Raw genomic sequence first — 22,562 nt, forward strand, 5'->3', positions numbered from 1 at the left:
ATGTGAATATCTGAAATCCCAATGTTGTGAGACAAATCATTGACTTCATCAGAGGAACTACATGATGACACTGATGTCATGATGGCTCGCTGTTCTTGCTCAGTCCAAATTCTGGTTTATTTCTTTTGTTAATTAAACAATTAATAAATGACGTATACTATTCTATGTCCTAAAGGAATTCAGGGTACTGTCATTTCATGCTTGTGCTACATGTTTATTGGCGTTGCCTAGCGTCTGCATCGGCCAACTTTCCTACGTCTGTGGACATGGAAGGACCAGCGAGGTCTCCTATGTCTGTGGACATAGGTGGACCAGCGAGGTCTCCTACGTCTGTGGACATGGGTGGACCAGCGAGGTCTCCTACGTCTACGAGCGGGGCGAGCGGCGTGTCTGTGTCTAGGAGGTAAAATTTGATACCCGGTATCAAATTTAGCCCGCCCTGCATTTCTTGGGTATGTATGAAAAATCTATTTGTATTTTAACTATTTTACCATCTTATTAACCTGTGCTGTATTAACGTCATGAGTGATGTAGCCTATTTCATCTTTTTATTACTGCTTGCTACTGCTATGCACGGTTGAACGGTGCAAGCAGATGGCTCGGGTCTGTGTTGCTTGGCTGTTTTGATGCTTGCATGGCTTCTTATACTGAATGGGGATACTGTTGATGTATAACTGTGCTAATGTCTTGCAGCTTCCTGTAGCTCTGCATGGCTTACTGAGAAAGCGTATGTGTTGCTCTAGCTGTCTATACGGTGTCTTGTTGACTTCTGTCTGTATAGTTTAACCTGTACTGATGTCTTGCTGTTTCCTGCTGCAGGACGACTCAATCACCATGAACAGTCTTTAATGTTACACACACACACACACACACATATATATATATATATATATATATATATATATATATATATATATATATATATATATATATATTCAGGACCATGCATTTCCAAAGGTTTTTATAACTGTTCTGAACAGCCTCATTCGAAGGCGGGGTGAACTATGGAAAGCCAACTGGACCATAAACACCTTAGAAATGTAGTGTGCCATCTAATGTGCCCCTTACAGAAAATGACTAGCAAGGCTTTAATTTGCACCACAGCAGGCAACAATTGTCCAATTGACAACAATTGTTGCCTCAGAAGGCAATGATATTTACCTACCGAGGCTACGGTTTCTGCCTTTCAAGCAACAATTATTGCCTGCCAATGTCTCAGTAATTGTTTTTACATTTACAGCAGTTTTTCCGTAACCGAGGCCATGAATACCACTTTACATTTGTGTATATCGGCAACTGCATTGTTTCTAGTCATAATTGTCTAATTGTAGATCTCTCAATCCTATTTTTAAAGTCTATGGTCACAACTTGTGAACTCTCACATCAAACCTGACCCCATTTGAAGGCAGCATGTTTCAATGAATAATGTATTGTAAATAAATAAATGTTCTTCCTTAAAATACAGGGGCCATAATTATACATACCCCTATGTTAAATTCCCATAGAGGCAGGCAGATTTTTATTTTGAAAGGCCAGTTATTTCATGGATCCAGGATACTATGATCCTGATAAAGTTCCCTTGGCCTTTGGAATTAAAATAGCCCCACATCATCACATACCCTTCACCATACCTAGAGACTGGCATGTTTGTTTTGACTTTTCATGGTTCAGTTAGTCTAATAGCTGGTTTGATTTGCATTGATATGGATCTTATCTCAGTTAGCTATTAGGCTAACTGAAATAAAACCATGCCAATCTCTAGGTATGGTGAAGGGTATGTGATCATGTGGGGCTATTTTAATTCCAAAGGCCAAGGGAACTTTATCAGGATCATAGTATCCTGGATCCATGAAATAACTGGCCTTTCAAAATAAAAATCTGCCTTTTGCTATGGGAAGTTAACATAGGGGTATGTATAATTATGGCCCCTGTATTTTAAGGAAGAACATTTATTTATTTACAATACATTATTCATTCACAAAACAAATTGGTGTCCTTAAAAGATTGGATTTTTCCTCATTTTTTTAATTAAGGCATTAAGATCAATTTCCAAAAAATTATTTTTTTATTCCTCTTTTTAGTCAACTTTAGCGTGGGTATGAATACTTATGAGCAGCACTGTATATATATATATATATATATATATATATATATATATATATATATATATATATATATATATATATACTGCCTTACTAATGTTAACTAGCATTTTAGTTTTTTTAGTTTAGTTTTAGTTAGCAATAATTAGCCTGTGCCTATGTTATCTCCTTACATATACCTACGCTCTCCGTCTCTGCAAGATTGGGAATGATTGAGATTTCGCTTGGCAGAGCTACCAGAAGACTTCCAACTTTCAGACAGGTTGCTCACAGCACATCTATGTCGTCTCTCTCAGTTGGAGGCTGTGCAGTAACGCTCAGCCATCACCGGAAAAGTGCTTCTAATATCTTTCACTGGTCTCCGTCCAGAGCAACGGGAGCTGTTGGTCCATTCTATATATGTCAATGGCAGCAACCCGTTGATTCTGCTGTTGCTGCTACGTCACCCGGATCGTTGGTCTGATTGGTTGAAGGTCTATCCAATTGCGCCCAGAGGCATTGGAGCGACGTCCGTTGGTGACGCCCCTTTGGAAATGTGCTGCGAATGAACCTTGCCCAGACCCTTCTCAGTTGTAATTGAGAAGGGTCTGAGAAGGGTCTGGTGTCAACCAGGCTACCCAAAACATGCTTTTAGAGATATTGTATTCAAATAGTGATTGTGATGTCATAATGCAGCAACAAAGTAATCTGTATTTTCTGTAAGGCTGGTGATAGTCTGTATTTTTTCTAGTAGTACAAAGGTCATACTGTACATATAGGTAGCTACAGTGCATATAAATACGCAAGTCAAGGTGCATTCTTTTACTACAAGACTGACTTTAAAAATTAAAAATTGATTCTTTAACCCCCAGGCTGCCAACACACGTCCTATACGCATGTTAAAGATTGACGTTTTCAGTAGAAATAAATGGGCTTAGGAATGTTCTTCCTAGTGCAATTAAATTCAATTGTATTAATAGTGTCAAATCATATCAGTAGTTATCTCAGGATACTTCACAGATAGAGTACGTCTAGACCAAACTAATTTACAGAGACCCAAAACTTGTGTAAAAATAGTATAAAGAGAGAAATTGTTACAGTGAATGCGATTTCAGACCAAACGTGTAATCATTTATTGTTAGAATCATCCTTTCAATACATAACACAGCTAATACAGATTTAAAAGAAACAAGATACCAGTATTGTGTACAAATCCACTGTCAGTTGGATGGCTGGGTAGAGAAAAATACAAAAACAAGATTTTTATCTTGAGAAAATCATCAGGCAAAGACTTACAGTATAAAATGTACAGCCGCGTGATTATATAATATATATATTTATATAACATTGCACATTATACCAAAAAGAAACCACACATGGGAAACAAAATAAGTGTACATAATATACAACAAGGCACTGTGGAAGAAACCTGCACACGCGTCTTTGGAGGGATCTGCCGCCCGCGGAGCTCCAGTGAAATGTTGTAGGAATGTTGCACTGCAAAAAGTACAACTGAGCAAGTCATCCAAACTGACATCTGATGAAAGCCAGCACTTAACTCTAGTAATGTTTCAATCATTGCGGTTTGACTTACTTAAAGGGTCATTTGGTTTTGACAAACATGACTTTTTTTTTGTCTTTCAGTCATATTTTGAGGCTTTTGTGCATTTTTAAGTGCTTACAGGTGCGGGAAAGCAGTAACGTAGAATTAGTCTATATCCTTGACGTTCCACTTCTGGGATTGCCCCATTGCCACCGGAAAATCCAGGCGGATATCTGTTGCCTTGGGCTTCCTTTCTGTCTGCATTTTAAACTCCGGTGGATTTCTGAGGACTGTGGTTAACTGCTCCTCAGATCTCTGCAGGGTAAATCCAGACAGCTAGCTAGACTATCTGTCCAATCTGAGTTTTCTGTTGCACGACTTAAACTACTTTTAAACGTACACGTTCCACCAAAACAAGTTCCTTCCGAGGCTATTTTGCAGCTGCACCGCGGCTTTTCTCCGGTGACGTTTGTGATTGGTTTAAAGAAATGCCAATAAACCAGAGCACGTTTTCCTCCCATCCCGAATGCTATGTGGAGTAGCCAGACCCTCCTCCGGCGCACTTTGGAAAAGGGTCTGGAAAAGCGAGAATATATAGAATAGCAAACAAGGACCATCTGTGGTTAAAACAGAAGAATGATTATTTACATCTTAGTATGCAGGTTTTTACTTTTTCTCAGAACTCTCCAAACATTGAGAAAAATAATATTGAAGTACATTAAGTAGGTGATTGCAGGCATTTTTAATAACTATAGCAACCAGTTGTTTAGTGGCTCGAAAACAATGTTTTCTAACAAGTTCCTGGTTACTATTAAGAGTGGGTGAAATGTAGTTTTATTTAGCAATATAATACATTTTCTAGATAATTAATTGACAAACTGTTTATGGACTGAATAATCAGACAGAAGTTAGATTTTGGCCAATCCATATCATCTTACAGTAAAGATCTCCTCCAGGCACAACCTTAGTTCTTAGAAATTTGGAACCATGTTCAATCTGAAGCCATTCTCAAAACCCATCTGCAATTAACTTGTAGCCATATTAGTTTTGACATTCATCCCTTTAAATTTGGCTAAGAACTAGTCAAGCTACAGCATTGGGGCGTGTTGATTTAGAGAGTGAATGTGATCAACTTGCTGCTATTCTGGAGTGAAAAGTGTCCAATCTGAGAGGCAGATGACTGGCACATTGCAATGAGTTAACTGCAGATTTGGGGGCTTACACAGAAAACTATGGATGCAGCGGTGTTTTGACATATGCCTTTGCTATTAAACTAACAGATTTGTTACAAGAAAAGAATTTTGAGTTTAGCTTGAATGACTTGCCTAGCTGGACAGATTCTGCAGTGTAAAAGTACGTAAAGGGAACATGGGAGCACCTTCCAGATTCTGGAACAAGAGTGGCAATCTATAAGGCAAAATCTGATTTAAGTGGAGTTCTTCCTGCTTTAGTTTAAACTTGTGTGACCTTTGAAATGTTCAGCAAATCAATCAAAAACAATCAATCACAAACTAGAAATGCTTAAGACGAGTACAGTTGCATACTAATTACAGTGAACAGATCATCCTGGAGAAAGTCTGTATAGGTCAAGTCCCAGAGTTCTTCAAAGCAGAGGAAAAGTCTTTAACTATTTTCTTTAGCTTCTCTGCTTTTGCTTAGTTTTTTACATTCCGACACATAGACACACGCCTCTTAAAACTCCCACTCACACACACAGACACAGCCACACAAACAAAAACCTCAGTAACAAATAGCCCCATCCTGCAACAACAGTCCTTGTGTTGTCACACCACATTAGCATCAGGGAGAAATGAACAGTTTTATTCCAAAACAAGACACATCCCCACTTCAGGAGAAAACTCTAAATGAGAACTGATGAGAAAATAAGGTTGTGCTAAACCTTCAGCTGATTTTCTTTGGTCTGAGAAACAGTGGAACAGTTGCATTTGTTGCATTGGCTATATCAGGAGTCCACTATGTGTCAGAGGAATGTTTTGATAAATTGTTCCTGTCGTATATTTGTGTCGTCAAATGACTAAATTAACGGCCTTTATTTCATTTGTTCTTGTCGATGCTATGGGCCACTTGATTTTAATGCAGTTATATTTTGATATTGGACTTTGATATGTGGATACATCTCTGGGGTTGCTGTTGAACACAACATTGTGTTATCTTAGACCATCCTTTACATGCATTTGTAAAGGGATACCAGATTGTTTCACTGTAGAAACCTTTATATTTTGAGATGTCGTCCCGTTCATATAACCTTAGATTTGAGATTCATGAGCCCTTCTCAGCTTCAGGAGGCAAATTAATTAATGAAATGTTACTATACTTGTTAAGGACATTGAGGTAAATGGATATATTTTTCCCCTTTGATGATTAGGGTTAGGGTTAACTCTAAACCCAAACCCAACCCTAACCCAGGCATTTCAAACAAAGTAGGGCTTGTGGTGTTGTCAGTGTAAAAGTTACATGACTCAAGTAGCTTGTTTGATTGGAGAGAGTTTGAAAAAGCTGGCAACCAAAGACTTTTGATTCAAATTGTTTAGTCAATTCAATTCAAGGTTGCTTTATTAGCATGACTGTAGGTACAGTGTTATTCTTGTAGTTAGTTTACTTTACATTTTCACTCTTTGACCTGAGAGACAGTTCAAATGGTTCATACAACATCTAAAAAACAGCTGATTCTCCCAGCTTGAAATGGTTGCTCACTGTGTTTCTTCTTCTTCAAGGTTCTGATCTATCAGAAGTGGATGTTTATCGTTTTGGAATAAAAAAAAAAAAAAAAAAAAAAAAATGGAGCCAATTAACATTAAGAGCATTGTGGTTTGTCTTCAGCATTCACAGAGTCAGTCTGACATGTCAAATGTACGAGCTGCTCTGTCCAGAGCGCCGAGGATGGGCGTCCATCCATGGCCTGCTGCGGCCACGCTTGACGCTCTGCGGCACCACAGTAAGTGGCCATAAGGTCAAAGGTTAAAGGGCGGAGTTCACCAGGCGGTACACTGGCTGCCGTGGCTGCTGACGGACTGACAGTTGCTGTAGCGCTTCTTGACAATCATGCTGATGTAGGCCTTCATCAGCTTGGCGATGTCCATGACCTGCAGCGGAGAGGAAGAGGAGTGTTTATACAGTACGTGATATTTCAAGATTAAAAGGTTGGTGTTTCATTTCATTCGTTCATGCTTTTGTAAATGTGTGAGGATTTATGATTTTAAGGCTTAGTCACTCGAACATTTATGGAATTTCGAAACTAATTAATTCCAATGTAAACACTGCTAGGAATGTATTCGCTTTCCCAAGTAAATTGCTACAGTGTTTTTCTGTTTGACCTGTGTCAATGATTCTCACAATGCTGATGTTACCCAACATTCAAAAATGAAACGAACAATTTCTTTTCTTGTACAAACCATTTGCGTTTCAAAGACCAGCTCTCGGCCCTCAACTGCGATCTTGTAGGCGTTGGCCAGCGGAGCGCCGAAGGAGAGAATCTGTTCATAGGGGAAAACCTCCAGAGGCCACGGCTCTCCTCGTTTGTACACCGATATGGCCTCCCGGCTCACGCCCAACCACAGCTCGAAGGGGAACGCTCCGTCCCGACACTAAATGACACGCAGAAACAACAAGCATGATGGCTGGCTTTTCTTACACTTTTGGTCAGATTCAGATTTCAGATTTAAACTTGAAATGGTAGAACATGAAATCATCACTACATAAGAATATTAGGGCCACATGTGAAAAATGTATTTGAGTTCTGTGTTTAAAGTCGTAAATATGGGGGAAAAAAAATCAGAATTTTGAGAATAAAGTCGGATAGTTTTTTTCACAGAATTCCGACTTTAAAGTCAGAACTCAAATACATTTTGCACATTGTCCTTTATCTTCTTCTGTACATCACCTAGGTTGATTTTTTTAATTCCCCCAAACCCCCCTTAAAAAAACTACTGAATTCCAATAACACCATTCATCATTTCTATTTGCTGGTATTTAAACAGAAATATTCTTATGAATACAGTTTGAAAATAGGAGTTTGAAAATAACACAGAAGCTCTTTGGTATTGTAAAAATATTCTAACGAGCGAGCAGACTGACAAATCTGATATCATTTCTGTCCTCACCTCCACGTTGAACAGCGTGGATCCGTATCCCTGCCACTCCTTCGCCACAACCATGTATTTGACCATGGCCTGCTCCTGGTTCATCCCCTGCAGCTTCTTCCACTTGTCTATCACGCTGGTTCTCACGGCCGCCGCCTCCTCCCTCATCCACGCCTCCAGGCTGTTCTCCTCCTCAAGCTTCTGCCGACTCAGCGAGCCGCTCCTGAAGCTCCGCCTCAGCGTTCCCTCCAGGAAGCTCGAACGTTTCCTCTCTGAAGTCCCCGAGCGGTCGGCCACCGAGCCGGAGCCCGGAGCGAACGTCTTGGCAGAGTTCTGCACCCGGGCCCGCAATCGCGCCATGGGGAACACCTGGGACATCTCGGGGACGGTGGCCTGGGAGCTGTGATCTCCCTGGAGGTACTGAAGTCTGAGAGCAGCCAGGAACTGAAGCGTCTCCTCAGGGCCCGGATACTGACCGCGAATGACCGCTTCATGGGCCTGCAGACAGAGAAAATGTAAGATAAAGAAAGCTTCCAGAACAACTGCCTCAGTGAGTTAGCTTATCTTTTGTCCAAAGCTGCCATTTTCAATACATGACATAAACGACTCCAAGACATTTGATTTATTATACACTTTTATTTTAGCCAAAGAAAATGTTCTATTATTACTAGAGCAAAACAAGTTGTGATACTATACCCAGGTATAGAGCTCAACAATGACCACCCACTTTTTTTCGGCTCTGTCTCCAGAAGTGTTTTTCCCCATTCAATTGTTTCATTGACATTTCGAAAATTGCTTTTATATAGAGTTTTAAGTCTGGAACCGAGCCAACCAGCTACGAGATGAATAGTGAGCATAACACATTTGATTCGGCGCAAAAAACATTTTGAAAACGGCAAAAAGGAAAAAGGTACAAGACAGTGTACAGAAACCATCATAGACTTCAATGGTAGAAGCTCGCTCCAAAGAATTTCTCGCTCTAGGCGTTCGCAGTTTCGCGGGTACGGTAACAATTCTATGGTAACAGCTAGTTGGACCAATCAGAGACGTTGCTGTTACGCTTAGGATTGTGGGTAGTGTATTTTTTCTCCATTAAATCGCGGATAAAACATGTTTTTCTTAAAACAAGGTTGATTTCATTCGGACTTCTAGCTTCTACAGGAGCAGAAACCTTTGTTTCACAACCGCGTAGCTCGTGGTCAGTCTACCTCGGATGGTTTAGACATTATGACTGATATTCTAAATCCTTATGGAGAAAATCAATGGGATTTTTACTTCCCGAGTCGGCTCTGGGCGGGACTGCTGTGGTCTATAGGTGCAATACCAAAAACATACTTTTTTTATTCTATTTTATGTTTAATAAAAGAAACTCAAATGCATCAGTGTTTGTATCAACATAAAGTTTTTTTTTAAATACTAGACAATATTGACCCAATTTATTGTGTAAAAGACAAAAGTTTAATACCCACCCCTGCTCAATATAAATGTGTGATAGATACCATTAATAAAATGCAAAATCTATTGCATAAAATTAAATGATAGAAAGACTAAACTGGTTAGAAAAAAAAACTAATCTACTACTACTAAAATAGAACTGTGTTAATTATTAAATATCTATTAGAGCTGGAACTATTAGTCAACAAAAAATTAAAGTCTTGTAAATTATATATTTTTGGAATTCAGAGTCCTGGTTGGACAAGATAAGGAATTTAGAAACTGTGATTCTTATTTCTTCTGACAATTCATAGATCAAATAACTAAGTAAATTACTAAGTAAGAGATGATGGCTCTACACAGAAAGACAATTATTAAAATGTAAAGGCTTGAATTGGGTCTTACCTGTTCAAACATGAAGGCAAACTCCACGCTGTCTTTGGGAACATTGTCTGTGTCCAAGAAGCAGTAGAGCTTGAAGTAAAACTTCCAGCCCATGTTGTTTTCATCTTGGCTGGCTGAAAGCCTGGAGACCAGAGAGACGGTTCATGAAGAAAGTTCTGCTTCAGACAAAAAATAAAACATACACTAACAACACTGTCTCTTAGATGCTTACTTTTCAAACTTGGCGAGCACGTCGGCCACCACTGTGCGGCTCTCGATGGCTTTCTCTGTGGTGTCGTTCTGTTCAAACAGAGCAAACATGTTCCTGCTGTCCTCCATGGCCAGGCCTCGGATCAGCTTCTCCACTACCTGAAGCACACACAGAATGAGCTACAAGCAACTAAAATGTGCAGATCAGATGAGATCAAACTATTTAAATAATGAAAGACACCCTGATTAAAATCTTAAGATTGAAGAGGATTGTTAGGTCACCTTCTCAAACCTTAAGACTATTTAAAAAGTTAACACAATGACTCTAAACAGGACTATTACTTCTAGACACATAGAAAGTGATGGGATTATGTTGAATACTGGTTTCGGTCACCCACCTCTCCGGCTGTTGTGTGTGAGTTGATGGTGATCTTGCAGGAGCCTCCTCCGTGGCAGTGAACGGTGGTGCTCATGTCCTGCTGGGCAACAATGGCGCGGATCTCCTCCTGGGACGGGATGTTCTCCCTGGCTCGAGTCTTCTTAAGGGAGTCGAGGGCAAAGGCGGCGTAACGATCCATCTCCGAGCCAGGGAAGAGCTCTCGAGTCCTGTGGAGAGAGTGATTTGGATTGGAACATTAAGGCAAGGCAAGGCAATTTATTTATATAGCGCAGTTCATACGCAAATGCAATTCAAAGTGCTTTACATAAGCATACACACACAAAGCAATTTCAAAGACTTTAAAGTATAGAGGTGTAGGAATCACCATCTCTAAATGATCTCAGGAAAAGCAATGTCAAACAGAAAAGATTTAAAGTGCTCCTATTATGCTCATTTTCAGGTTCATAATTGTATTTAGAGGTTATATCAGAATAGGTTTACGTGGTTTAATTTTCAAAAAACACCATATTTTTGTTGTACTGCACATTGCTGCAGCTCCTCTTTTCACCCTGTGTGCTGAGCTCTCTGTTTTAGCTACAGAGTGAGGCATCTCACTTCTGTTCCATCTTTGTTGGGAGTCGCACATGTGCAGCAGCTAGGTAAGGACTACTAGCCAGTCAGAAGCAGAGTATGAGGGCCGTGCCCTGACAGTACCTAGGTAAGGACTACTAGCCAGTCAGAAGCAGAGTATGAGGGCGTGCCCTGACAGTACCTAGGTAAGGACTACTAGCCAGTCAGAAGCAGAGTATGAGGGGCGTGCCACACTAGCAGCTAGGCGAGCATTATAACCTGTGTTCCAAAGTGACCACGTTTGTCTCTGAAATAAAGGCTGGACTACAATAGAGCTGTTTGGAGCAGTTTGTGAACAGTGTTTTCTGTTGGAGATGGTAAGTCCCTTTGGGGGGGACTTTGGGCTTTTTTACTTTGTAAACCTAAAATGTGCACAAAAAAGATATACAACACAATAAAGGAAAGGGAAAAAGCCAAAAAGCATAATATGAGCACTTTAAGTCTTGCTTTAAAAGAACACAGGGTTGGGGGAGATCGTAAGTGTTCAAGTGTTCCATTAAGTGTAAATTAAGATAAAAATTAAACCTATAGATTAATCTTTAAAGAAATGTTATCATTTGTTGTATCCCCAAACACCTTTTTTTCTGGAGACACAAATGGTCTGTAAACATGCCAATACCTCTTAAGGTGGAACTTGAGGTATCTGAGGATGCTCCTGGTTGGGATGAAGGTGCAGGACATGCAGGCCAAGATCTTCCAGCTGCAGAGGTTCGCCTGGCTGCCAGGCTGCTGCGGCCGCGTTGTCTGCTTGACCAGCTGGCAGTAGAGCTCGTCCCGCAGCTGTTTGAGCTCCTGGCCGGTCTGCAGGATGCCCTGGATGATGGGCACCGGGTCGGCCACGCCCTCCAGGTGCTGCAGAGAGCTGAACACTTTGAGGGCTTCGTCCTGCAGCGTCGTGTAGCTTCTGCTTCTCAGAGCTGAGCCGGGCAGAGAGACATGGTTAGTGATAATAATAATAATAATAATAATAATAATAATAATAATAATAACAATAATTTATATTCTATAACACTTTTTAAGCATTTGGCACAAAGTGCTTTCCAGATTAAGAGATTTACAAAATCTAATTAAAGAATGAGACTCAACAAATCTAAAGATACTAACATGAAAATGCAAACCGAGCATGATTGAAATATGTAATGACAGTGAAGTTAATATGAAACACCATGTAATAGTAATATAGAGGGAATGCAATGATGTAATATTAAAGAAACCATGGCTAAGTGTAGGCCATGTTGTCTTTGTGTCTGTATGTGTGTGACTGACCGGTGTGGTGGATGTCTCCGTAGGGCAGCGGCAGCAGCGGTGAGTGCAGCAGGTGGTGGCTGTAGCGAAGGATGGGGTTCCTCTTGTAGATCTGCTCCACCACCTCCGAGTTCAGACAGTTCTCCTGCAGAGAGCAGAGAAGCCTGACTTCAGTACAATGCTCTGCTTTGACTTTTCATGACGTACTATACTATTATCCTTTTTAAGGACTTTTTTTTAATAAAATACTATGCTATGACATTTTTTTATGTTCTCATAATACTTATTGACCCATTTTATTTATCCTCAGCCTGACTTTAAACTCTTATCTGGAGCATGCAGCCACTGTATATGCCATTGCAGTCATCTTAGATGTGGGACCTGATCATCAATCAAATTTAACTTCATCATCATTCTGTGTGAAATAAAAATGCTTGAAAGAATAATTATACTGACATTTTTGTAAATTTTTATGACATATTTATATTTTATTATTATGACTCTTCTTAACTGCCTTATGACATGCTTTACAATGATTTTTTATGGACTTTTCATGACGTAATATACTATGACTTTTTATAAATCCCAATATATTTATTGACCCACTTTATTTGTCTTAATTTGTCTTAAAGTTTGTCGAAATACTCAGTCAATTAACTAGCAGGATAGGCTGGGTGAAAACTGGTGGCAGAGTAATATAGCAAATCTTTAATAGTGATCTCATGCTGTTAAAAAGAGTTAAACTATTTTTGAAATGAAGCTGAATCTGACTGCTGACACTAGAATGATCCATCTCTGCATTCATTAATCTGTATCGCCCTCTTGAAGCTTCTGGCGGGAACTACAACAACATGGACGGAGCTGATGGAAGTCTCAGTCAGCTTTACACTAAATCCTCCTGCACACTGCCTGCGTGGCGTGAGCGAAGCGTTTCTGTTGCGTGTCAGCTGCGTGGTGGCTGCGTGGCGTTTTCTATGTCTTTGCACACCAGAAACGTGTCTGACTTCTGCTGCTAGCCTTGTCTGTTTCCCATTGATAAAATGAAATAATAGCGTGTTCTTCAACCCTATATACTGATTTGATTACAGCAAAACGTCGGCAGTATTGACGTCAAAATAGGCTACAGAATATTTCGTTCTGTATTGACAGGTGCAATATTTAAAAATCGATAATTATTATTTTTATTTATTTTGTAATTACATTTATATCTCCATTTATGTCAAAACCTAGATACTTCAAAACATCAAAATGTCATTACTATTAAATGTATTTGTGTCAAAATGACATATAAACATCTTTTCGTTTTCTATTTTGCCTGAAAACGCTTCCAACACACTTGCGTCGGTCCTATTTCTAGCATGTGTTTTCGGCGTGGCTCGAGCCGCGCCTGAGACATGCGTGTCACGCATGCTCTAACCTGTTAACATGGGAGCCGAAATAAAAACGGACACGCCACACAGCTGACATGCTCACGCCACGCAGGTAGTGTGCAGGAGCCCAAAAGATGTTTCCTACCCTGATGTCCTGGATGAGCTGCTGGGTCGGTGTGTCGATGGGAGCTTTGGTGTCGATGACGTTCTGGATGGCGTTGGCCCAACGCGTGGCCTCATTCAGCAGCTTACAGTAGAGACGGTACGAGTGTTTACGGCCGTACACGATCACGTTCCAGTAGCCTGTCAGGAGGATGACATCACGAAGAGGCGAAAGAAATGAGTCATGTTTAATGACATTGCAAAGTTACTTGTTTCTGACTGTGAGAAAGGATGTGAGGGCAAAAATGAAGCATGGGCATTTCAGCAAAAGTTAATCTCACTTTACTCGATTCTTGCATGTGTATTTTAAGTCCATTCTATTTCCTTTTCTTACCAGTGTCTTTGAAGACCTTTTCGTCTGGCTGAATCACTGAGCAGAGACTGTTCAGCACCAGAGTTCCCAGCTTCAGGGCGTTACGTTCGGAGCTCTTATAGTAGTCCAGGGAATTGTGGGTAAGTAGGAACCAGCGCTTCTTCAGCTTCAGCGAGGCTTTGGTACTGTTCTTAATCTCTTTGTGCAACCAGCCTGGTGGAAACAAAGGAATCAGATATTTGACTTGCTAGAATTTTGTGTTATTACAAAAGGTGTACAGTCAGCCAACAACAACAGCAAATAGTTCCCAAATTAATGAATGTGCAGGTTATTGTGCTAAAACCTGCAAATTTTTCTGTCAAGTTTGTGTTGTTTGTAATGCCTTTTTAAATTCAGAAAAATCCTTAAAACTTTGATGGAGTTTGGTGTAAGCTAGAGCTGGGTGATATGGAAAAAAATAAAATATCACAATATTTTTGACCAAATACATCAATGTCGATATTGTAGGGTTGACAATTGGTGCTTCCACACAATATTTACACAATTTTGGTAAAATAATCATCAGTAATGTGGATACAATGACAAAGTGGGTAAAGGCAGATAATAAAACAGCTAGTAAGTCGGATAAGAAGATTACATCACTTTACTGTAATGCAGCCTGTAAAACCAGGAAAAGACAACACTTGTGTCATATCACGATATTACGATATCCATAATTTAAGATGATGGGCCCTATCTTGCACCCAGCGCAGCGCAGTGCAAAGCCCGTCGCAAATGTCTTTGCTAGTTTCAGACCGACGCAATTATCAGTTTCCTGTCCAGCACCCGCGTCGTATAAATAGAAAATGCACCTGCGCCCATCTGTGCGCCCATGGGCGTGCTGGTCTTACAGGGAGGTGTGTTCAGGTGCATTCTGGGCGTATTGCTATCTTGAGGCAGTGGGAAGTGATCGCGCCATTGACCAAAAAAAACCTGGTCTAAAGTCAATAGACATCTCATTATTTTAACAGTAAATTAGTAAAATGCGCCTAGGCTCGTGCACACACTATGCTTGTTACACATGCAAAAGATTAAAAATTAAAATATTACGGTGCAAATCCTCCATCATAATAGCAATGCTCCAAGGTCCAAACGCGCCTGGCTTTTAAAGGGAATGGGAGATGATCTCTGATTGGTTTATTGCATGTTACGCCCAAAACACACCTATGAATTAATGAAGACACTAAGGTCAACCCTTTTGAACCATGCGCCCGGCGTACAGACCCTTTTTTCCGCCGTTAAACTAGCAAAAGTGGATTTGGACGCTTCACGCCGTGCGCTTAGATCATTAAAATAGGGCCCGATATCTAGTCTCATATATCGATGAAGATATAATATCGATATGTTGCCCATCCCTAGTGTAAGCTGCTGTGTGTTTGTTGCTCTGCAGCTGTAAAACCTTTTTGTCTAAATGCATTGTGGGATAGACTCCAGCCCCTCAAGCCACCCTCACAAGGCACAAAGAGTGAAGGGGTGTTGCGTTGTCACCTCTGATGATGAACTCCTGCCCATCGACGCGCGTGTCTCCTTTGGAGCGCTGCAGCAGAGTGATCCAGTGGTGCATCTCCTCGGGTGTGTCAGCGTTGCAGTGCAGCACGCGGTTCGCCGTGATCATGACGAAAGAGTTTGGCCTGTGACGGGTTCAGAAATGCAGTTAATGGTGAGAAGAAGACAAATCGTCAAATAGCTGACCAATCACGAACAAAAATGACGTCTGGTTGGCATTAGTGGAATAAACGAAACGAGCCCTTGTGTTGTTTTTCCATCAACCATGGTCAAAACGGACCTGGTCTGTTTTTTGTTTTATTATTTTTGGGGGGCATTTTAGGCCTTTATTTATATAGGACAGCTGAAGACATGAAAGGGGTGAGCGAGGGGGAATGACATGCAGGAAAGTGCCGCAGGTTGGAGTCGAACCTGCGGCCGCAGCGTCGAGGTGTAAACCTCGATATATTGGCGCCTGCTCTACCAGGTGAACTACCCAGGCGCCCGACCCGGTCTGTTTTGCCCGTTTTTTTAGTTTTTTTTTGGACAGTTCTGCTTTATTGGATAGGAAAGTCAATCAATGCTCTTTTACAAGTCTACTTATGCCCTGTCTTTTGTTGTCTATTGTCTGTCCTGTCCCTTGTCTGTCTTAAATGCTCTACTTTAAGTAGTAATTGCACTTGTAGTAGTAATTGCACACAATGTAAAGTCTATAATGTGTGTGGACTAAATGTAGCCTGTCTCGAATGTCGCTTGTATATAATGCCGTTTTACACATTTTAAATGTGTAAAACCACTTGATCCATGGTGAAACTTTGTTTCGTTTCACTATATACAGTGTATATGGTTGACATGACAATAAAACCCACTTGACTTGACTGAAAGCTGAGATATGAAAGGGGAGAAAGAGGGGGAAGACATGCAGGAAAACCATCACAGGTTGGATTCAAACCCTGGACCTTCTGCATCGACGAATAAACCTCTGCATATGTGCGCCCGCTCTACCAACTGTGCCAACCGGCCACTGTTTTGCCTGTTTTATAAAGCATAAAGTATAAATTATCACCCAATTCTGTGTTACATCTTCTTGGCAACTCATCACCGCTAGTTTTACACTTATTTTTAGAGTATATGAAGAATGTTTAGGAGGGTTTAAAGCAGTGGTGTAGTCTACGTGATACGCAGGTATACGCAGTATACCCACTAAGAAATCTCCAGGATTTCCATATACCCACTTCAAAATGTGCAATGATACGCAACAATATACATATTTATGTGACGGAACTTTCACTTCTGATATTTGTATTCACAAATACGGGGTTGAGTAATGTGACAGCAAACTAAACTAACACTCCGGAAAATGCAGATTTTTAGAGTATATGGTAAATAATAAATAAATTAAAATTCATATTAAATTATGCCTCATTTTTTAGTTACAAACTCCTGATATTGTGAATTATTTTAGCTAATAGTTAAGATCGAAGGAACGTATGTGGATGCATAATTACAGCCTGTTTTGTGTATGGAACTATCCAGGTTATTTTTGGCCAATGTAGTTGAAAGAAACCCCTATTTTTGTTATAGACACTTTTAAAACGGGTCAATTTTGACCCAAGGACCACATAAGGGCTAGAGCAGTGTTTCTCAAATGGGGGTCCGTGTACCCCTAGGGGTACTTTGGAGTACTGCAGGGGGTACGTGAGATTCCTTTTTGAAATGTTAATTTCAAATATATCAGTCATGCATAATTCATAACATTTATTTGGTTATGGATTCTAAACATTTGAAGTAACATTTCAGTGTGTTTCAGTTACAAGCTTGTTGAGTAAATCAAACACTAATGGTGCAGAGCTGTAATGTACCTCCTTATATAGCCTTTTTTTCTACCAAAAATGCTTTGCACTCGTCAGGGGGTACTTGGCTAAAAAATATTCCAAACCACTGGGCTAGAGGACAAACAAAAACACCTTCTGAGCAGCTTGAAGTAATAAAGCAGGAATTATTAGGTTTTTGTGTTAGATGATTGTTCAAACACAGCATCCTCTAGTGGCTCCATTTAAAATAAAAAATAAAATGTACTGTGGCATTCAGTTATAAATGACTATTCTTTGCTGCTTCTAGATTTTAGAGACCTTTCATTTTGCGATTTTGCAGACCATTTAAAAAAAAAAGAAATTGTTATTGCAGGACTCTGACAGACTACCATATAATAGAAGCAAACCTACATGAGCTGTTGCAACTATGGAGGGATTTTAAGCTGTTAAAAGCAACATCAGACTGCTTTTATCTAACTGGTTCCTACGCTTTGCCATAGTGTGTGAAACAGAGTGCAACAATGCACAAAAAGGAAAGCCAGAGACGTGACGTGATGTTCGAGGCAGGTTCTCACCTCTCTGGATTATCTGATGCACAAACCGAATCGATCATCCCCACATCCAACGTGCCCTGAAGGGACAGAGGGAGGTTTAGTGACAGTGTTCAGGGCTTGGATAATGAGTTTGACCTTTTTGTGCCCCGTGGAAACCAATTATCTCACACGCGCACACACGCACATGGACACACACACAGGGATAAAAGCAGCAAAACGTTTGCTCCAAATTACAACACTTAAAAGAGGATGTAGCATTTCCAATACATCTGTGTTTGTTAGTTCAACACAAAAGACTACATCAACACTAGAGAATACATCTAAAAGTGTGTTCAGATTGATTGCTGAGTGAATTTTAAAAGTGGCACAAAGCAAACAAAGTTAGTGGAAAGAGAAGAAAAGACGCGAACAGATGCATCCATGAATTGAGATGTCATAGTATAGCATTTTGAAAAATGTCATTAAATAATTATTGTATGTCAAAAAAAGTTAAAAAAAAAAAAAAAGTCATAGTATAGTATGTTGAAAAAAAGTCATACAAAAGTCATAGTATAGTATGCTGAAAAAAGTCATAAAAAGTCATAGTATAGTATGCTGAAAAAAGTCATAAAAACGTCATAGTATAGATGAATTGAGATGTACTCAGTGTACACCAACTGTTTTTGGGTTTCTTCTGAAATTTGACTTTACAAAAAAAGAGAGTTTAACCAATATTAAAAAGTGTGGTAAGACTTGAAGGTATCTCCATAACAGTGACATGACACTGTTATGAACATATGACACAGTCATGACACATGAACTCTAACCCTAACCCTAACTTGTCATGACAAAACCGAATTACATTTACTAAAAGAAGCGTTATGTCATAAACGTTTATGACTTGTTTATAATGTTTATGACACGTTCATGACAGTGTCATGTCACTCTTATGTAGATACCTTCAAGTAAAGTGTAACCAAAAGTGTTTTTCTTTCTAAAAACTTCCAGCTCAGTGTAAAATATTACAGCTCCATTTCCCACAATGCTTTGCTTCCCCCCCTGCAGGACTCACCACGGCATTCTGGGGGTTGGCCTGCTCATCGTGCATCTCTCTGATCTCCTGTTCTGTCGAACCGTGGACCTGACTCAGCACGCTGAACCACTGGCTGTAACCATGGAAACAACATCATAATCAGCATCATCATCCTCAAGACAACTAAAAGTTCATTCTGGAATAATTTTAGTCATGTAATCTCACTAAACAGGGATATAATTATGTCTACATTTAAAAAAAATGGAAACATTTACTTAATAACCCTAACCCCTTATACATGTACAAGTGTGTATTTTTTCAGTTGTCTGTCACACATGTCGAGTACATTGAAGTGAGGAAACTTTCTATCTCTGTTTTCAGTAAAACGATTTTCATTGGATGAAATGTGTCCAGTGGAGAATTCAAGTATAAGATATTATCTTTTTGTGGAAATGTGCTATTAATGCATCCCTATAATTATCAATGTGTGTCAATATACTGTACAGTAAACAATGGGGATAGTATTTTGATTGTAAATACATAAATGGGTGAGTGTGTGTACAAATAAGGCAGAAATAAAGGTAAAGAAAACGGTGCTCAGACTGATTGTGTCTCAGACATATGGCGCTGATGTTGGCTCACACTGAGAGCGAGGCTGGCACTGTCAACCTGCTGCCAACACACACTGTTCATCTTCCTGTCAGGGCAGATATATGGAGGAGGAAGTGGACTGTCCCTCTGAGAGGAAATCAATGTGTTGCCAGGGGCAACCCGCACACCGACCCCATAGCGACAATACCTCCTCTTTACAGTATATTATCTGTGACTGAGAATGTTTACGAGGGTTTAAAGCAGTGGTGTAGTCTACGTGATACGCAGGTATTTACGCAGTATACCCACTAAGAAATCTCCAGGAGTTCCATATACCCACTTCAAAATGTGCAATGATACGCAACAATATACATATTTATGTGACAGAACTTTCACTTCAGATATTTATATTCACAAATACGGGGTTGAGTAATGTGACAGCAAACTAAGCTAACACTGCGGAACATGCAGAGAGACTTTTCTCATCTTTCATCGACCCGCTGAGCGCAGTGCGTAGTGTGTGTGTAGTGTGTGCGTGGCCCAAATGCTCCGCCTACACTAACGCCAGTATCCTCCCTTCACCACACATTTAAGACAAATATAAGTAGCCTATTTTATTTTGTCCTGCTTTAGGGTCAACTTTTGTGATCCAGGTTCAGGTCCCTGATGTGAAAGCCCCCTTACTGCTTTATATTCCATTATATTGTTGATATATTTTGAATGTCATTTGTGTTGTCCTTCTCATAGGATAAATAAGGTATTCCCACCATAAATTGGCGCATTAAAGTGTATCACAATGCAGGATATTAGTCTTGACGCTCAAAATAACCCTGGGGGAGGACACCCAGACCCCATACCTTAAAAGTGGTACAGTAAACCCACTACAATACATTAGACTACACCACTGGTTTAAAGCTAATGGGGAAATGACTTACAAGTCGGAGTGACGTTAGCATAGTAATAAACTACATTTGGACAACATCTCTGCATGAAAGGTACAACATGTTTACAGCACATCTAGAACAAACACAATTAACCTGGCATCCTCGGCCGACTCGGCGATCAGATGGTAAGTCCTCTCTGGCATCACAATGTCGATTCCATTCTCCTTACCGGTGTTATCAATGACTTCTCTGCATATCACAAACAAACAAGAAAAGGTTAATAGCTCCATAAGTGTGTAACCTTTAGGTATTCAACTTGCAATGTATCTTAAAAAGGTCAGTTAGGATGCCAAGAAAATAATCGTAGCAGAGTATGTCGTAAAAACGTCATAAAAAGTCATAGTATAGTATGTCGAAAAAAGTCATAGTATAGTATGTCGGAAAAAGTCATATTATGGTATGTCGAAAAAGCAAAAAACAAAGTATAGTATGTCGAAAAAAGTAAAAAACAGTCATAGTATAGTATGTCGAAAAAAGTCGAAAAATAAGTCATAGTATAGTATGTCGAAAAAAGTAATAAAAAGTCATAGTATAGTATATCGAAAAAAGCAAAACAATATAGTATAGTTTGTTGAAAAAAGTCATAGTATAGCATTAGGGCTGCAACTAACGATTATTTTCATAGTTGATTAATCTGTCGATTATTTTCTCAATTAATCAATTAGTTGTTTGATCTATAAAAATGTCAAAACATGGTGAAAAATGTGGATCAGTGTTTCCCAAAGCCTAAGAGAACGTCCTCAAATGTCTTATTTTGTCCAAAACTCAAAGATATTCAGTTTACTGTCACAAAGGAGAGAAGAAACTAGAAGATATTTACATTTAACAAGCTGGAATCAGAGAAATCTTATTTTTTTTAATAAAAAAAAACGATTAATTGATTATCAAAATAGTTGGCGATTAATTTAATAGTTGACAACTAATCGATTCATCGTTGCACCTCTATATAGCATGTTGAAAAATTTCATTAAAAATCATAGTATGTGGAAAAGGAATAAAAAAGTCATAGTATAGTATGTTGAAAACAGCCGTAAAAAGGTGCTGTGTAGCTCAGTTGGTAGAGATTATTCCCATATGTATATTTAGAGATTTATTCCTTGATGAAGAAGCCCAGGGTTCGAAACCGACCCATGGCAGATTTCTTCCCCCTCTCTGTCCTCTTTCATATCTAAACTGTCCTAATGATTAAAGGCGGAAATGCACAAAAATCTTTTTTTCGACATATTATACAATGACTTTTATTTAACTTTTTTTTGACATACTGTACTAGTACTTTTTTTAAACTTTTTTCGACATGCTATACTATGACTTTTCTTTGATTTTTTCAACATACTATACTATGACTTTTATTTAACTTTTTCGACATACTATTCTTTATCTTTTATTTTACTTTTTTGACATGCTATACTATGACTTTTTAATGATTGTTTTTGACGTACTATACTATGACTTTTTCAACATAGTATACTATGACTTTTTTTTTTAAACTTTTTTCGACTTACTAGACTATGACTTTTTAGTGACTTTTTTGGACATACTATACTATGACTTACCTATTCATAAAAAAGTAATAGCATGGAATGTCGTAAAACAGTATAATTCATAGTTTAGTATGTCGTTAAAAAGTCCTAGTATAGTATGTCCTAAAAATGTCATTAAAAAGGAATTAATGGAATAATATTTTTTAAATCCCCACCAGAACATATTCAAACATCATAGTGAGGTCGCCTGATTAGTCCTTACTTTGCATCATGCATATCCAGCACCCCCTTCATCTTGTCCTCGCCATCATTCTCAAAGTACATGAGTTTGCTCTGCCGCAGCACGAACCAGCGGCGCTTCCAGTTACGGCGGGACAGCGTCGACGAGCCCCCTCCCTTCTTGTGCAGCCAGCCCTGCTTCAGAGCCTCCTGCTTGGCCCGGAACCACAGGAAGGTCTCGTCTTTCAGAACGCACCAGCGCCGCTTCCACGTGTTAATCAGACCGCCTGGAGAGGAAAATAAGTATTTACTCATGGGTTTACACTCTTCTGCTGCATTTTATGTGAGGATGGACGATAAAGGAACAAAAATGTAACCATTACTACTAGTGCCCTCTTAGGACAACCAGCGTAATTTTACACTGCAGTTTTCTGTCAAAATCAGATCTGTGGTGTCTGAAATACTGTGTAATACATGGAAAAACAAATACATTAATAAAAAGATAGATACGGTACATAGCCCCACACATAATAATACAGAGAGTTGTGGCCGGGTTGGCTCAGTGCGTAGAG

At 39.5% G+C, this 22,562-nt stretch overlaps 1 protein-coding gene across 3 annotated transcripts in view; it reads right to left on the minus strand.

The window, feature by feature from the left end:
• Nucleotides 1-3,190: 3,190 nt before the first annotated feature.
• The window catches only part of myo10 (myosin X), a 163,748-nt gene continuing 144,376 nt past the window's right edge, over nucleotides 3,191-22,562 (minus strand). For 2 of the 3 annotated variants that reach the window (XM_078265082.1, XM_078265080.1), the window contains exons 27-41: nucleotides 22,034-22,277; nucleotides 20,384-20,479; nucleotides 18,795-18,888; nucleotides 17,765-17,820; nucleotides 15,379-15,521; nucleotides 13,873-14,064; nucleotides 13,522-13,679; nucleotides 12,028-12,151; nucleotides 11,381-11,678; nucleotides 10,151-10,358; nucleotides 9,775-9,911; nucleotides 9,564-9,684; nucleotides 7,746-8,222; nucleotides 7,038-7,229; nucleotides 3,191-6,728 (exon numbers count right to left, since the gene is read on the minus strand). In XM_078265082.1, coding sequence (XP_078121208.1) covers nucleotides 6,618-6,728; nucleotides 7,038-7,229; nucleotides 7,746-8,222; nucleotides 9,564-9,684; nucleotides 9,775-9,911; nucleotides 10,151-10,358; nucleotides 11,381-11,678; nucleotides 12,028-12,151; nucleotides 13,522-13,679; nucleotides 13,873-14,064; nucleotides 15,379-15,521; nucleotides 17,765-17,820; nucleotides 18,795-18,888; nucleotides 20,384-20,479; nucleotides 22,034-22,277 — 2,651 coding nt within the window. In that variant the 3' untranslated portion in view covers nucleotides 3,191-6,617. Of the gene's footprint in view, nucleotides 6,729-7,037; nucleotides 7,230-7,745; nucleotides 8,223-9,563; nucleotides 9,685-9,774; nucleotides 9,912-10,146; nucleotides 10,359-11,380; nucleotides 11,679-12,027; nucleotides 12,152-13,521; nucleotides 13,680-13,872; nucleotides 14,065-15,378; nucleotides 15,522-17,764; nucleotides 17,821-18,794; nucleotides 18,889-20,383; nucleotides 20,480-22,033; nucleotides 22,278-22,562 lie in introns of all 3 variants that reach the window. The other variant, XM_078265081.1, reaches the window with a different exon arrangement.

This window comes from Sander vitreus, chromosome 12, assembly GCF_031162955.1.
Source record: "Sander vitreus isolate 19-12246 chromosome 12, sanVit1, whole genome shotgun sequence".
In the NCBI taxonomy this organism is placed as follows: domain Eukaryota; kingdom Metazoa; phylum Chordata; class Actinopteri; order Perciformes; family Percidae; genus Sander; species Sander vitreus.